Source organism: Grus americana, chromosome 1 (genome assembly GCF_028858705.1).
Source record: "Grus americana isolate bGruAme1 chromosome 1, bGruAme1.mat, whole genome shotgun sequence".
NCBI classification, from domain to species: domain Eukaryota; kingdom Metazoa; phylum Chordata; class Aves; order Gruiformes; family Gruidae; genus Grus; species Grus americana.
The window spans coordinates 153,035,488-153,053,397 of record NC_072852.1 but is presented as its reverse complement, the minus strand read 5'-3'; the positions used below and the strand labels follow the sequence as shown (position 1 = coordinate 153,053,397).

Sequence of the window (17,910 nt, the reverse complement as noted above, 5' to 3'; positions counted from 1 at the left end):
CACGCACCTCCACAGAGCCGGTTAGGTGACAGCCCTGGAAAGGAGGGAGTATGGGCTTAGAGCCGAGACATAGATCCTGTTTCTGATGTTGCCGTTGCGACAGATGCTGTTACCTGATCCAAGATAGGTCACTTACTCCATCTCAACTTTCACATGTGTAAGTATTTACATGACTTGTGGGAGTGGTGTGGAAACTCATTCACTAATTTTGAACACTCCTCAAAATCAAATATGCTAGTAATGACCTCGGAAAATACATAACAGTTAAGTAAAATGTTTCTAAGGAGTGTTATTTCTTTTAAATCTACCTTTAATTAAAAACATCTGATATTGCATAGGAAACTCTTCTGTTTTGACATAATACAAAATGTAATGGGCCCCAAAATGAAATAGCAGAATTTATAACAAATTACCTCAATTATATTCTTCAGGTCACATTTTAATGCCATGCACTGAATAGAGCTGCTTATATAGATGGCAGATTTATTATAATACAGCTGACTGGTTTGGGATTATCAACAGTTCCTGCCCTGTGGCAGATGAGTGGTGAGAACATAGGTGTGGGGAACTTCAGAAAATAACCTCTAGTGTGGTCTGGGGGTCACCTGGGTTTGTTTGGGTTTCTTTTTATTGGGAGTGCTGAAGCAGAAATAGAGCTTTTCCCCATCTGCAAATGGGATTTTGTGAACAGATGTAACTATCAATTCAAGCTTTTTATCCTCACTGTCCTCTTTCCTTGACCCCTCTCATTGGGAGAGGGCTCTTATAACACTGTGAGGTGAGGAAAAACAAGCCGTTTGTTTTCACATGGTTGTTGCTGTCACTCCCGCTCATTGGTTTGCTCTTTGTATTAGTCTGGATGGCCGGTAACTAATCTCAAGTGTATTAATTAACAGGTAGTCCATCACTGGACAATTACTTTAAAGGATCAAGTAAAGCAAGACAGCTCAGCATTCATGTCTGAAAGATCATTTGGAACACTTTGGTTCTAGTTGATTTCATCATCTGTTGCCTTATTTCCTGTTTTCTTATGAATAACATTTGTACATATTCTACTAATGTGACTTTGTAAGTTGAAATACATGTCCTTTTGGCAGTTACTGCTGCTTTGGGTAGGCTCCTTCATAGGGACCAGGTGGTTGATGGGTTTACCACCAAGGAAAACAGCCCAGTTGGATTCTGCCAAAGACATGTGAGTGAGAATTCCCTCACAGATAGGAAACACTGGATGCATTTCTGGGGAACTTCCTAACCAAAGGCTCATTGGAAAAGGACATCTGCCCCTTTGGCAGGTAATTTCCCCATTGGGAGAGGGGGTGGGTGGTAGAAAAAGATGATGATGATGGATTTATTGGATCATCCGTTGTTAAAACTAGGGCTCTTAAAGGGAGGTTCTTGACAAGGCACACTTGGGATTAATTTTTTAATGCATTCTTACTCTGATAATGTTTGAACAGTACATGTGTTCACATTGAAAGCAAACAGCTTGCATCTAATGCATGCCAGTGCTTTATGCAGGAAGAGAAGAAGTGGTAAGTAACCGGCAACCAGCTAGCCTTTCGGAGGACCTCAGAGCCTGCTGACAGGCACAGTTGCTCTGCATGTAATTTGAAGAAGGGTATTGTGTCCCCGGTGGTTTGGCTTTGACTGAAAGATGGAGTTTTGCGCTCTCATTTTGCACTGAAGAGGGGCTCACAGATAAATAGGTCACTGTCGGCGGAACTATTTTGCACTAAATTGATTAGAAGCAACATGACCTTAAGCCTGATCTCCTTGCTCTACAAAGATATTGCTGAATTGTGGCTTCTTCTGAAGAAAAGCACAGGTGTGTCTAGTTTTTTCAAATTTTCTTAGTTACTTGATTGCAGGTCAGGCAGGAACTCTGTCAGATAACACTATCCTTCTTTTTGTGTACATTCATATATAAATTTAGTTTATTGTTACGGGAGGTGTGTTCTGTCCTTGTGTAAATTTGCAGTGTATCCTTTTATTTGCAGATGTATTTCTCAGTGCATGAAGACGTATCCACTAAATCTATTCCCGTATTTTACACGGAAGGTACTTTGTTCAGGATTCACTCACGCAGTGATTATGGCGATCAGAACCGCTGCTAAAGCTTACAAAGAGAATTTGCTGTTGCAGAGAGCCATCCTGCTGTTCCTGAATTGCAGTGGGTTTTAATTTTCAATTCATTGCATTTTATGTAAATATCAGATACATAATTTCTCCTGATCCCTATTTGAGGTAGGGAGGAAGCACAGTTTCTTTTGCAGGATACAATTTGGCATCCCCTAGTTGTTAGTATAGGAGGATTAATCTAAAATGCATTATTTCTTAAATTCCTTCAGTCAAAGCTTTCTATAGGAATCTTGTTTCTGTTAAGATATAATGAAACAGTGGAGATATTATTTGCCGTTAATAGTGCAGCTACGGTCCATTGCAAAACTGAAAGCGTGTTTTGTGGAATAGGGACAAGCAAAAATTGCTTCCTTATTCTGGTGCTTGAATTCACATTTCCAGTTCTGTTTTCCGCTTCTGGTATGCATGACTGTTGCGGAGGAGGACCAGAGAAAGGGCACTGAGTCGATGGACTGGTGTCTAACCTTCCAAATTTGTTGCTTTTGAAATGTCAAATTTAAATGAAACAGGTATGTAAAGGGTGGATCTTTTAACTAAAGGGTGGATCTTCTTACTAATCTTTAATTAGTATTACTAATTAAATTATCAGCATGTGAGTCTGAGTGCTCTGCTGCTCAGTAGTGCTCCACGCTATGAGGGGTAATACTGCATGCTGCTTAGGAGGAATGCATGGAAGATTTAAGAAAGGTAAGTCTAGCCAGATGGAAAGGGTGGAGGGATTAATTAGTCTGAGTAACTTTTGGTCTTTACATGTATCCTTGTCTGCGCTGAGAGGGGAGGGGTGGATGTAGGAAAAAGATTATTATAGTATGAGAGGGGGGGATGTCTGTTTTAAACTGCAGAACGAGGGAGTGTTTTGTGTCAAATCATGGTGGTGCATATGTAGCCATGCCAGGACTATTAGTATAAGTTGCCAAGTTTAAAATAGGAGGCTTTAATCTGTATTTGATAATTGAGAAAGAAGTGAGCAGGGCTGCTTTTGTTAGCAACTGCTGACGCTCAATTTTCTTCTGTTGACTGCCCCCACTTCTTCTGGGCATGTTTAGTGTGCCAGAGATTGCTCCTTCCCAGAGACTTGTTGAATGATTTTATGTTCGGAGTGGGCAGAGGGTTTGTCCCTTTCCCCAGCACTGTTCTTTTCTCTTCTTCCTGAGCTCTATACGGTTAGGAGTGGGGAGCAGTGGTGGTGTGCTTACAGTCAGCAGAGGGGAGGGAATGAAAGCAAGGGAGATGTTGGATACCCATCTTTCTATTCCCAACCTCGTGAAAATTTCTAAGGAAAACAACATCCTCTTGGGGAATTCTTTTGTCAGTCCACGTCAAAGAGTGAGGGTAGAGAGGTGGGGGGAAAAGGAACAAGAAACTGAAAAGAGAGGATAGGCTTGCGATATGGGCGCAGGACTTGAGTCTCTGCTCTACTTAAAGACTGTGCAGGTAGTTGTGAGCAGCACTGGTTCTGGTTTTCAACATCCAAATAGGGATGAAAGCACCTCCTGTCTTGTAGGTACATTGTAAGACCAAAAAGTTTGACGTGATTTGGGTCTGCAGTAGCGGGGTGTGGAGCCAGCGCTGCCTGTCTGTGCCCGTGGATCCCCAGAGTAGCAGGCTCTCTCCAAGGAACAGGATCCCGTGGAGGATCCCTCGTGGAGGTTCTCCTAGTTTACTTTGTAGGTAGGGGAAATGTGGAAAGAGGATGACTAGAGTCCCAGCAGAGGTCTTCTGTGTGTACTTGTAATTGAGGGGAGTGTCCTTTCAATCTGGCTGTCTCAGCCTTATTTGCAATGAAGGTGGACTCCCTCCAGCTGCTGGAGTCAGGCACAGCACATGGGAGTCACACGTCGGGGAATGAATGGTGCAGTGGATGAATTGCCATTATTTGCTACATTTTGGTGTGAAGAGCATGCTAAAGCTTTATCTGAAAGGAGAAAAGCAAGGCAAGACAGTACCATGCTTGTTTTCCTATGAGCCAGGTATGATGTGATCCTCTCAGACCTATAGTACTGAAGCGGGAAGAGGTCTGCTACCGGGTGATAGTTTTGCATCCTGTGAAGCTGTTGTTAACATGGGGCTCTTCCGAAGGGTCGTGAACAGTTCTCATGAAACAAATTACTTGCTATATCTTTTTAGAAAGCAGAGCTACTTCATCATGACTCTGGGGTATTTCCTCTTTCCTTCTTCTTTGGAAGAGCGATTCCCTTAGTTTTCATCTTTTTACTTTTGTTTTTTAGAAAATTGATATACCATGTAATAATATATGGTGGTAGACAGATTTTATTAGCCTGAGATACAGCAGGTGTGTCAACATTACTAAATTTTACCCTATTCTGTATTCATTTTTAAAGTCAATATACTGAATTTAGTACACAATTTACTTTACGTGTGTTACTTGCACAGCAGTGATACCTCTGTTGGAAGTTTCTCTTTCCAGCATTGTGAGGTGGGCTTGGGGACTTCTCACCAGGGAATTCTTTCAGAATTACAAAAAACTTAGGTTGGAAGGGACCCCTGGAGGCCACCTAGTCCAGCCTCTTGCTCCAAGCAATTAGATTTTACCACTTTGCTGTTTTATAAAAGTGATTTTAATTTTCAGATCAAGAGTAAAATCATGCATTGTTTAAAATCCTATCTTGTTTCCAAAATATCATACAAAAATAGCATTCCGTTTAGTAGAATTGCCAAGTATTCATGCAGCTGGTCCTGTGCATGTTGACATTTTCAGTCAAAGCATGCTTTGAGGTATGTATTTTTTTGCAGAGAGAGGGTTGAAAACAGGTGGTTTCAGTGGAGAAGAATCTTTGGTTCAGTTACCTGAAAAGATGTCTACTTTAGCATAGGTGTTTAAGCTGTGTGATTGCCTCATTAATTTTTAAGTCACACTGAAGATAAGTCCTATTATTTGTGTGTAGTTCTTCTATTCAGAGTTGATCTTTCTATTTTCCATAAGTGTAAGACTTCCCCTTCTTTGCAAGGCTTTAGTACTTAGAAAGCAAAATTCCCATAATCATTTTCTCAGAGCATTAAATCTTATTAAATGCAGTTGGCAAAATTTTTGTTATTCCATGGAGGCTTGCTTGCTCAAGTATTAAGTGAGACACATCTGGGTCAATCGCCGCCTTATCACTTGAGTGCTTGCTAGGGGAACATTCTCTGCTGCTCAGGCTGTATCTAATATTTCCCTGTTTTAAAAACAAATCTTTGCCTTTTGCAAAATCTGCTTCCTGTTGGTGACTAAGTACATCTAATACTTTAGAAATATTTTTATACTATACACTCAGCATGATTTGCAGTATTAAGGAGTTAATGATGCTGCAATATCTGTTAACCCTATTTTGGGGACATGGTTCCTAGCAGTCTGAAACTATATTGCAAGAACAGAAGATGGTTTGACAGCAGGCAAATGTAAATTCTTTGGCTTTCTTCAGGACATCCTGGAAAGAGGATGAGAGGAATATCACTGTTGCAATAGTAAGAGCATGCCATGTGCACTAGATGAATTTTTGCTTTTAGATGGTAAGTCCATGTGACGGTGTTGCTGCCCTTTATCTCCAAGTCCTCTTTGCGGCTGACAAAAACTTATGCTGTAATATGGCTGTGTGGCATGACTCGAAGTTCCCCTTCCTTCTCAGTTTGGGAAGGGAGTAATTATCATGACTTGAAATAGCACGAAGAACATCTCTTTCTCACCAAACCAGATTAGGTGTGCTGAAACACTGTACAGAGCAAAAGCATGGCAAACCAGATTAGATGCTATAACTGGTAACACTTTCAGATTTCTTGCAGCATTTCCCCTCTCCTCCTTTTTTCTCCATAGCTCCTAATATGATTTGTCTTCTTTTTTATTTTCTTCAAGTATAAAGAAATATGAGGTCTTGTGTTGTTTCCTAGATTGTCTTCCTAATTATTACATAGTTTTCTTCTAGTTACAGATTAGCTAGTATTTGATTACTCTTGTAAGCCAGATTCAGATTTAATGCTGATCCCTGAGAAGCTGTGGGACTAGAGTATGTGTGTCAAGAAAGTGTGACTGATTAAGCAGAAGAGGAAGATGTAGTTTTTAGCACTCATAATATCCTGTGAGTATATCTACTATACAGGGAAGCGAGATGATTATATTTCCTCTGGCGTTTGTGCTTTGAGGTGATATTATTTAGGCAAACGGAGAACTTTATTGCCTTTTGCAAAAGTGGAAGTGGAAGAAGAAGGAGAACAAAGACAAATACATCCTTTGACACGCGTAATAAGTGGACAAATCTGAAAATTTCAAAGAAGAGTTTGAAAGAAATAAAAACCTTGGTTGGCTGTCGAAATATGTTTTTGAGCAGTTATTTCATAATTTGAGTAAAGAAAATGGGGACTGTTATACCTCTTGTTGCCTTGTGCTAGCCCAGCAGCATTGCATTTGCTGTGTATACCTCAAAAGTTTTCTTAAAAGAAGGATCGGTGATTAATCTCCCTACATGAAGCCAAACCATCATCCTTGTAGTTTCGTAGATAGTCCTGTGCCAAAGCTCCAAGCCTGAGAAAAGAAACAGACTTTTTTTTTTTTTCTCTTTAATAGTGATTGTAGGAAACAGGAATTACTTGGGTAAAGCAGATGGTTCAGGAGGCATCTATATAGTAGAAAGGATTTTTTTGTTTTTCTGTTATTTCACACATGACAAGTTCCCATCCCTTGTATTTAAATACTGGAATTGCAGCATTTCAGGATTAATTTATGTCTCTCCTAAGTAGTTGTGGTGTTCTTCAGGTATGATTAAACGAGCAGAGTTACCAAGTTTCATTTCAAATGAATTATTTAAATATGACCAAAACTTACAGATTGTGAAAAGTGCTACATAAATATAATGGACTCTGTGAAAGATCTGAGTGGTTAGGGCTTCTGATGCATGAGTCATTAAAAACACCACTCAAACAGTAAGTGCCTCTGTCCACTGTACATGGGCTTGTAATAGAGGGAACATCAGTCCGAAGGTTTTCGATTTTTCTTTGGCAGCGCTGCTTCCAAGTCTTGACTCGACTAGATCCCTACTTAACATTGAAAATGTATGGGATTCCAGTTTTAAAATTCAGTTTTAAAGCTGGAGAACTCTCCTGGCATCTTGACTAGCTCATTAGTTTCATATGGCTTAGCACTGAGGGGGGCTGTCTTCACCAGCTCTTCTGCTCTGGCCCTTCCTTCTTTCGGGGCTACACAAAGGACCTGACTGTTAGTGATGGTGCTTGGGGGGTGAAGATGAAGAGGGAAAAATGAGGAAATGAAAGGTTTGCCTTGGGGCTGAGAGAGATGAAGAGACTGCGTTGAAAGTCATTATCTTGCATTTGTAATTACCAGATGGGAGGGTGCTTTAATGAAGAGGTTTTTCAAATGAAGACCCCCTTCATAAAAGGCATTCAACTCTTTGAGTGTGTAGACTGTTCCAGAGGAAAAGCAAAACAAAACTGGTTGAGAAAAAAGAAATTATTCCTTCCATTTAAGGCACGAATTCGTAGAGAAATGATAGGCATGTTTTCAGGAAAATCTTGCTGACTCAGCAAGAAAGAGAAGGAGGAAAAATAATTTGTAGTTTGCTTTATGGTGTGCTACTGGGATCTGTGCTGAAAGGCGTAATTGCGTCCATACATATACAAACAGGTTGGTATAATGTAATGCCATAGAATTTCATGTGGAACTACTCAAAGGGTGGTATAATTCCAGCTGGCTCGGTGGGAATTGGATGAAACCCATTACGTGAGGCTCACGAGTGGTGTCCAGAGACTTCCTTCTGTGTAATGTAGGTATGGTCTGTTCAGATTCCCCTCCAGCATTGTCTTCTGTGAAAATGGTTTTGCTTTGGCATGTCAGGTGAGCTCCGAATGATGATGAGTTTTGGTTTGACTGGAAAAGAAAGAGGAGCCTTTTACCAATAAGTGAAAATCTTGACTTGAGTGACATTGATTGCTTTCTCAGATCTGGGTTTTTTTCAGGACTTATTGGCCTGGTAATTCAAGCGCGAGTTATCTTTGTGCCCTCGTGCTTAAATCCGTCATCCTGCTTCATTTGCAATGCAGTCAGGTGCCTTTGATGGGACGGGGTCAGGCCCCTCTGAGCCGTCTTCCTCCATCATAGAGACAGGACTATCAAAGCAAGATTTAGAATTGAATTAGAAGATTATATATCCGCAAGACTGTGGTTTACATTTTTGAAGAGAAAGGCTTTTTAAAATGAGAACCACATAGTTAACTGATTTCTTTGTTAGCAAGATGACACTTCTGTCCTCTCTTACACTCATAATTTAAAAACTAGATAATGCAGTTTTTAAAGAACCTCCAGCTGTTTACTTAGAAAAAAATCTTTGTGCATTCCTAGCTATTATGTGTGTTCAGTTTTTAAAAATAATGATAAAAATGCAGTAATAACTTTAGAACCTTATTTCACTGTTTATGAGCACCCACAATAACAGATGCATTGTAAATCCCAGGGGCTTTATTTTAAGCAGACTGCTCTGGAAAACTATTTTAAAATGAGCTCTTCAGGAATGACTGGATATTCTAGCATGTTTTGGTGTGAGCATCTCTTTTTCAGCCATGAATTTTAGATACAGTAAAACAGAAAAACACTTAGGTCTCTGTTTTAAAAATACTATGTAAAGCAGTCAAGGTAGAACAGGGAAAATCATGGGCTGTATAAATCTTCATCTATGTAAGCCGAAATAGAGTTCGAGCCTATAAGAATTCCTTAGAAAACAGTGAACAGATTTTCACTAATTCTGTATTTTAGTGTGCACTTAATTAGCTTTACTAAAATGGAAATTGTCCCTAAAGACTGTAGCAGGTGACAAGTTCTCTATTTAAAGAATGTTTCCAAGAAATTATTTTCCCCAACGTCCATGAGTGTAAGGAGTATGTACCCTCACAGTCTGTTTAGCACGTGTGCCTTTCCTGACCTTATCCTGGTAAGCATATAGCATATTCAAGTAATGATGGACAAACTTAAAGTGAAATTGGATTCAGTCCCAGACAAACTGTGATAAACTCCTTTTTCTAGAAGGATGCTAAATATAAAGGAAATGATGCAGAGCAATGAGATTTTACAATTGCATCTTCTCTGAAAGGAGACAGGGTATCGGAGGGGGATTTCGGGATAAATCTGTGAGCACTGATACTGGGTTCCAGTGTATCCTGTCAAGCTGCTGGATGCACACTGTTCAGCAGTTCCAGCAGTTGCATTTTCTCGCATTGTTTTGTACTGCTACTTGTTATCTTGGTTGTTTCAAATCATTGATAATCTGCTCTGATCTTAACACACATTCTGCTTCCTGAAGAGTGTCGTGAAACAGATCAGCAAGATGAGAAGGCGGCTGTGCCTTGGTGGAGGAGAAGCGCAGCAGGAAGGGCTTCTGGAGGTTTTCCACCTGTGAACACGCACAGTGTGCTGTTCCTGCAGTTGTAAACACATTGGCTCTTAAATTTGAGTTAAAACCGAGTTTAAAACCAGGAGGAGGAAAATACCATCTTTTCAGTGAAACAGTACTTGCCCACGAGGTTGTGGGCTGCCCTGTGTTGATTGCAAAAGCTGCTGTTCCGGTCAGAGAGAATGTTGGTTAGGGCAATCAAATTTAGACTGGGGTCTTTACCTGGCATAAGTCAGGACCGCAGTGGGATTGATCACACCGATAAGTGAGGAGATAGTGATCGTTATGTATCTGGGAAACATAAAGTGAAGAGTTTCCCTGACTTACGAACACCTTTCCTGCTTGAATGGGGTGTGTCACTTATTTACTTATGTATGCAGAACACACCTATTTTATTACATGCTTATGCTGTAATAATGAAAATGATTTCTGCCTGTGACTGTAGGCAGGATGGCATATTACAAAGTGATCACATTCTTTTCCCTTTTCCCATCTTCCACAAAAAAATTAGGCATTGATCCTGTAATAGGTTATGTTCAGGTAAATGAGTCTGCCTGAAGGCATCGATTTGCAGTATCAGGGGTGTTTACTTTAGGGTTTTTTTTTAATACTGCTGCAGGGGGACTCCCTATATTAAAAAGCACTGACAGCAAAAACAAAATCTAAAATCCTTTTTTCCTTTGGTCCTCTCTTCAGGAAATTACTTGGCCATCTGAGATTGGACTTTTGAAAGATCTTTGTTCAGTTTTCTGTTAAAAACATTAAGATGATGACATAACTGAAGGTCTGGGTGAAATATGACTTAACAGTTAAACGTATCCGCTTATGGATTTGACAGCATGGTATGCAGAGGTCTTCTGATCAAGCAGCAGTTCACCAGATGCAGAAAAATAACTCAGATCAGTGTGTGACCTTAAAAGTGGACACGGGTCTTCCTCTGCCAGACTGGCCGAAAGAGAACAGAGAAGTTCTGTATCCCAGTATAAGCTGTTACTTATCTGGAAGAAGTAACTGAAAGTGGGGTTTTTTGCTGTTCTCAAATAATTGCAGTTCTCGGAATTTTACACACATGAGAATCACTTATAAAAATGAGCAGCTCTCCTCTCAAGATCTAGCATTTGAAAGATCTCAGTGATAGCCAGTCCCTTCCTTGAGGGCCAGAGCTCTACTTCTGTCTGATCAACTTGTTCTTCAAGGCAGATTACACTCACTCTTACATCACTTTTAGTTTTTTTCTTACTTTTCCTGTGCATGTTCACAGTTCTGAATGTCAGATTTGAGTCTTAGTGGCATTTCAAGGTATGTTAAGCCGAAAACTCCTTTGTACAGTGCCAGATTAAAAGAAATGTTCAAAACCAAATAATGAAAATGCTAGGTTATCCCTTTGCTGCTTTTAAATGAGGCTAAAAGTGTAGAATGAATAATGGCAAGAGAGTAAAACTTTGTGTTTCCTTGTAAAAAAAAATAAAAATAAATGAGATCATAGTTTAATGAACAAGGCAACTCTGTCATGCAGATTTTATCATGGTCAGTGAAACTTAGGTTTCTGCTTGACCTCTGGAAATACATGGGAAATACCTCTGCTCAAACACTGTGGCAGAAAATGAAGACTTGAGAAAGCAGTATGTTTGTCATTAAGCTAAAGTGGAAGGGCTGAGGTAAAACATTAAGCAGTGCTTTTCACAGCTGAGGTACAAATGTGTGTGTTCAATATGAGATGTCCTTTCAACCTGTTCTACCTAATTTATTGAATGCTGTTGCTTTGGGGTATCTAAACGCTAGACAACAGGCTAGAGGGATCATAAGTTCTTTTTTTGTGTGAGTTGAGAAGGTTTTAATAAAAATTGAATTTGATATGTAAAAAACCCCCACTGTTAAACATCATTCCTGAGGAATATTAGCTCTACAGTGTTTGGTTCAGTGACATCCCATACTGCTTCCAAGTGTCAGCAAATCCACGCTATTCTTTTATCAATATGCTGTTCAAAGGAAAGTTTGCCTTGGCAGACACTTGAAAGACTTCAAACATTTTCATGTATTTTTCAAAACTTGGATATTTTTCTGGGTGTTTGTGTTCCAGGGATGATTTTTTTTTTATGTCTGCTGTGAAATTTTACATAAAATGACTTTGCAATGTAAATTTATTTTAATTGGTTTTTTTTCCTCCACAGATGAAATCATGCATCAGGATATCATTCCCCTCTATGCTGCAGATATTCAGGACCAGTTAAAGAAACAATTTGCTTACCTGTCAGGTAAGACTATGGCATTCCCTTCTACAGACATTGATTAGGTATATGGTTGGACCTGATGTGCTCTCATAGTTTTTGAGGTCTTATATAGGAGAAATTAATATTTTATAAGCAACTCAAAATACAGATTACGAAGACTGCACCAAAAAAGAAGATTTTTTTTTTTTAAAGTATAATAGGAATTTTATAGTTCATTTTCCAGAATTCAGGATAATGGGATGGAACTGAGGGTAGGATAAAAGAATAAACTGGGGAAAATAAATAAGGAAGTGCTAATGAGCCTGGTACAGGAGCATGTAGTCATCTGTAGTCAGTGCTAAAGAAGCTGTGGGTACCTGCCCTGAGCTCCTCAGTGCTTGGAGCTGACACAGGGCCCAAATGCTGACCTAGAGCTCTCTGAGCTAACTGAGCCCTCGTTAAGTCAGACAGTGCAGCGTGGATGCACTGGTGGTTGCTGCAGTCTTGCAGTCCTCGGCCTACAGGCTACGCTGCTGCTGGCTCTGTTGTTGGGTTCGATATTGAAGCCCAAGCTGACACCTTGGGCTCGACCAAAGCAGTGTCCAAGTGAGCGCCACAGTACCACGTTCCGCCACAGTACCACGTTCCCCACAGACTCAGCACGAGGGGTCAGGCATGTGTAGCACCAAGTTCTGAATGCGGTTTTCAGCTTGGTATCACCACCTGCCTTTTGCAAAGGAACTTCCTTTTAGGCATAAAGCTGTCTCTAAAAGCAGCACAGCCATGTTCACACAGCGCAGAGTGTCTGCGATGTCCCTGGATAACCTCTGCCAAGTAGGTGTGATGGGGGCCTGTGTTTCTGTGCCATGCAGATGTCGGTTGCTAGGCTTGGTCTACAGCTGTGATGGGACCATGGCTGCTAATGGTAAAGGGAGATAGTGCCTTTGCTCACTGATCAGGCTGTGTGGCAGGTGTCTGATAAGCTTCTGAGTTTGTTTTCCTGCCTTCTTGCAGGTGTGCAGCAGCGAACTTGCTGGAGTTACTGCTCTGCCCTGCCCTCCCTCCGATATATAGAGAGGGAGAGCATCAGTGGCTCTGTAGAGCTGCCCTGCCTCCTTCAGCATAAAGGAGATTTAACCTCTAGGCTGAGGCTGGGCTTATGACTGTTCCCTCTTCCTTTGAATCTCTCCCTGCATCAGATCAAGAGACACAGGGGAATGAACCAATGTCCTGCTTTGCTTGGCAAGAGCTCATTGAATCCTGTTGTACTCATAATTAACTATTAATTATGATTTATTCCTGCTACACAAGCTAAACTAAAAGTGACTGTGTTTTCTATGGGGTAGTGGTAGCACTTGGAAGTAAGATTATTTTGTTTATGAAGTTGACTGTTCATGCTCCATTTGAGATGATGGTGTTTAAGCTACAGTTCTTTCCTGGCCATTTATTTTTTTGACTTTCCAAGCCCTTCCTTTTTATCCAGGGGCAAAAAATGGCTCCTAGCAGTGTTATGCAAGAATCAGCCTATCTAGGTAACTGTAAGTAGGGTTTACATTTTGCCCCTCTGAAGTGAGGGGGGAAAACTGGTGACTACAGTAGATGAATAAAATATCATTGAGTCCAACTGGAGATTGTTCACATCTTAAGACTGTTGAGTTCGCACAGCCACAAGCGTCTTCAGCACTCATTACATCCACTGTGCAGTGGAGCTTAGTAAGAGCAGCCGTTCCTCATTCTATTTTCTTCTATTTATTCATCCTCATGTCTACTAGAAGTCTGTTTTGTTTGCCTGAAATAGTAGGACAGCTGCATTACTGTGGACTGTGGCTGTATTCTCTGTTGTATTTTATTATTCTTGGGCAATTTGACTGTTAGGCATTTTCATTTCATTTTGGACTTCAATTCTTTTATCCTAATATTCTGCAGGACACTGATGGTTAATGTTCTGTGCTGTACCAAATAGCGTTCTTACAGGTTCTGTGAACAAAGGAACAGAGCTAATATTTTCATACTCAATTTATATACAATTTGTTCTTGTAGTTGTGCTTACGGGTGACTTTGATGGAATGCCACTTACAATATTCACAGTGTGTGTGAAGGGGACTTTTTTGCCTATTGCTAAGTTGCCTTGGAAATAGAATCTCAGGACATGGCATAAACCTAATTAAAATGAAAGTCCATAGATTACAAATACTTTTGGTAGATAGCATCTTTGCAGGTATGGTGAATTGTCTAACGTCTTAGATGCATTTCAAGTTTTTATTTTTTGGCTTTTAACAGCAATGCGACATACACTTGAGAATCACTTTGGTTTCTCTAATAGGATGTACCTAGGTCTCGCGGGACGCTTGCTTGATAGTGAATGAAACCTGGTCTGGTTCTGTGGCTAAAGGCTGTAGCCCTTCCTGAGCTACTTTCTGTGTTTTGGTCTAAATGGGGGTCACTTCTTTACCTTGGTATCTTTTTCTCTGCAAGTACAAAGTAATTCATGTCCCTCATTCTGCTAATTATAATGGAAAGGCTACAGGGATATCCAAATTAGGCTTGAAATGAAACAAAATGAAACAAAAACTTACATGAATGCTTCAGTTTTTCAGTAAATATGGCAAAGTGCAATGAGATCAAGGTGCTAGCTACTCCTACAGACGCTGAAGGCTCTAGCTCTTGCTCAGCAGTGCGTATGCAGTTGTGTGTTCAGCTTAAATCTAATGGAGGGACAAGCTGTGGATGAGGTTTTTAATCAATCATTCACATAAGTTTATAAACCCCAAAGTTAATATTTATCTCAGGCCCAGCTGTTTACTTTTTCCCTTAAAGTTTTTTCTTTTTGTGGAACAAGGTCCTTATCTTTGCAAGAACTGTCATTACTCTTTTTTGTTGTTGCTAGGCTGTATTAAACATCCATCCTACGTAATTCACTGTTTCACCTGTCTCTTTTCTTCCTTTAGTTAGTATTTGTGCAACCACTTTTTCTTCTGCATTGTAAAGGGTCTTCCACCTTTTTTTTTATTAAATCCTCATGAAGGACATTGGAAGGTCCATTTAAAAGTTTCTGGAAAATGTATTCCTTACAGTCTTTCATTCGTATTTTATATTTTCTTTCACAAGTATTTTCCCTTCTACTCCCTTGATTGGAAAGTTGCTGTGTAACTTTCTTACTCAACTTTGCAACTATCTGCCGTTGCTGTATGCAGGTATGTTAAAATAAATGTAGATGAACAAGAGTGTACAGACAGGTGTGTATGTTTATATGCATCTTAAGTTGTGCAAGCTATGTGATGTGCAGATGAGACTCTTGGCCACCACAAGCACCGAAGCAATTATTTTAGCTCGCTTTCTTTTTAATGCCTCTATGCATTGAACAACTTCAAATAAAATATTTCTATTAAAGGAAATATAAATATGAGTTCATGCTACTTGCATTTTTGCCTATCGATTCATAGTTTTTCCTGCAGTTGAAAAAGTTAGCATTGGTAGTAGCTTTCAAAATGCTTATATCTTTGGCCCTTTAAATTATCTTTCTAAATAATAAGCTTCCCCTCACTCTCTGTAACTAGTTCCTTGGCTGTGCTCTTGCTCTTCTCTGTGGACGTGACCTGAAAATACCTCACTGGTTAAACTGTTCCCTTTGAAGTATCCACAGGAGCTGAGTCTGTCTGTAAAATTGTGTTTGAGAACTTCTGAGTGGATCCTGTACCCCGTACATTGCCTCAATTATTTAAAAATATCAACTTGATTTTTGTTGCCAATATAACATATTCAAAGTATATGTTGTGTATTGACAGTGGAAGAGGTATTACTTAGCTAAACTCACTGTCTGTAGAGGTTTTTTTTAAAAAAAACAGTAGGAAAAAAATGAATCCTTAGCTAAGGGATCTCCAGTTCAAATACATTCAGATACAAAGTTATTGCAAGCTTTTATCCACTACCTCATTGAAGTCCTATATGTAATTTCAAATACTCCAAGTACTCCAGTTAAGTATATTATGCAAGTAGAAAGGAGAAATTCTTTATCAGAAACATACAAACATAACAGCTATACCACCCCAACAGTAAAGCAAAATCTGTAGTAAGCTTGTCTCATTCACACGAGGACTTCACTTTTGACATGTCTGCAAACAAGATTACCTTTACTTAAGCTAGATCTTTTGAAGCAGAGTTGTAGATCCAAGATGTTTAACAATGGTGATGCCCTTGAATCTTGTGTATGCGTATAGATTAATATAGAGATCATATTGTTTTCTTGTAGTCTGAATATCATTTCATTTGCATTATAGATTTAGGCTAGAAGACCTAGATCTTTGCTCCATCATCATCTAATTATGTCCAACTATCTTGCTTCCTTTTTGTGGGGTTGGGCAGAGTGCTTTAGAGGATACCTTTTCTTATGCAAACAGGAGCAGAATAACTAGGGAAACATTACAAAATAATTTCCTGCTCTTCTTTCCTGGAAGTCTGAGCAAGCTCCTTTGCTGCTCCTGAGTTTTGCTGGCTGTACCAAAAAAATTAGCATGTCTTTCACAGGGTTGTGGGGAACTACACTTTTTTTCTGTGTGTTTTTTAACAGCTGCACAATTCATAGGTTTCATCATTTTCCCTGTCAATGCCATTTTAAATTGAAAAGAATATTAATTATTTCTCATTTGAGATTGGTTTTAGATACCAAGTCACCAATATGCCTCTTGATCAGAATTTGTGTAAAACAGTGTTGCAATTTCCTTGGCTTGGCGCTTCTCTATCACCTACCTGCTTAATAAAAAAAAAAAAACAAAACCCAAAACAGATTGCAACTGTGATGGGAAAAGTTAGATATAGCACAATATAAAACATAAATGCTAAATTACCTAGATTTAAGGTAAACTTCACCAGTCCCATCTCACAGTAGCACAACTAGTTTTCCAAGGATCATTTTTCTACTCCTTTCCTACACGAGATGACAATGTTCTGGGTCCACATAATTTTAACAGTTGGTGCTACTGTTTAAATAATTGTTTACAGAAGCTAGGACCACAAACTGCTATCTCCTAAGCACAGTTCGGTCATTTTGCTACCTAACCTGTGGCACTAATGCAATTCAACATGTTTTTAAAATGTGTATTTCTCCAAAATGCAGGGCTGTTGCAAAAAGCTGGCCTTAGACTAAGGCACGTAGATCTGTTTGGAAGAGGTCCACCAAACTGGAGGTTTACTAGAATTGTAGAGATTTATCCACAGAAAAATTTCCAGTTTAGAGAGGTAATTTCTGTTCCTTCAATACTAAATCTGTTAAAGAAGTTTCAGTTGAATAGGTTGCCAAAGTCAGTTATAAATGAGTTAATAACAAAGTTTTGCTTTAATGAAGGATCACAGAAATATGATGGAAGCAGATCTACTTAGAGTAGTGTTGCATTTTTATTTTTTTTCATTGCTGACATACACTTCAGTGCTCTTTACTTCTATGGTGTTTCCATTTTTAGACTGAAAAGTAATAATCTTCTCATTTGGAGAATGTTCCTTACAGCTGCGCGTTATGAGACAAGTCTCCAGTAGTTCTTGGGAATCATTTCATCCCCCAATTATGGGGTGGTTCAGCCTGGAGAAGAGAAGGCTCCAGGGAGACCTTATTGCGGCCTTTCAATACTTAAAAGGGGCTTATAAGAAAGATGAGGACAGGCTTTTTAGTAGAGCCTGTTGCGATAAGACAAGGGGTAATGGTTTTAAACTAAAACAGGGTAGATTCAGACTAGATATAAGGAATTTTTTTTACAATGAGGGTAGTGAAACACTGGAACAGTTTGCCTAAAGAGGTGGTAGATGCCCCATCCCTGGGAACATTCAAGGTCAGGTTGAACAGGGCTCTGAGCAGCCTGATCTAGTTGAAGATGTCCCTGCCCATTGCAGGGGGGTTGGAGTAGATGACCTTTAAAGGTCCCTTCCATCTGAAACCATTCTGTAATTTTATGATTTCGGGTAAAATGTGTGTGGACTGATTGGACCCGCTCAAGGCCTGCTGCGTTGTCTTCTATTCTTTGTAATAAGCAAAACTAAAGCTGTCACTCAAGTGGCATTTGTTTAATATTTATATATAGTATGGAGTCTTTTTCAACATTTTCATTGAAACACAGAATGATTTGCGTTGGAAGGGACCTTTAAAGATCATGAAGTCCAACTCCTCTGCTGTGGGTAGGGGC

At 39.6% G+C, this 17,910-nt stretch overlaps 1 protein-coding gene across 13 annotated transcripts in view; it reads left to right on the top strand.

Annotated features, from left to right (window-relative positions):
• MCF2L (MCF.2 cell line derived transforming sequence like) overlaps positions 1-17,910 on the top strand; it is a 164,624-nt gene that overhangs the window by 82,518 nt on the left and 64,196 nt on the right. For 12 of the 13 annotated variants that reach the window (XR_008577755.1, XR_008577754.1, XR_008577757.1 and 9 more), the window contains one exon: positions 11,702-11,785. Coding sequence is in view for 10 of the 13 variants with exons in the window: in XM_054830639.1 (XP_054686614.1) it covers positions 11,702-11,785 (84 nt within the window). In the remaining 3 variants the exon portion in view is untranslated. Of the gene's footprint in view, positions 1-2,559; positions 2,649-11,701; positions 11,786-17,910 lie in introns of those variants that run through there. The other variant, XM_054830673.1, reaches the window with a different exon arrangement.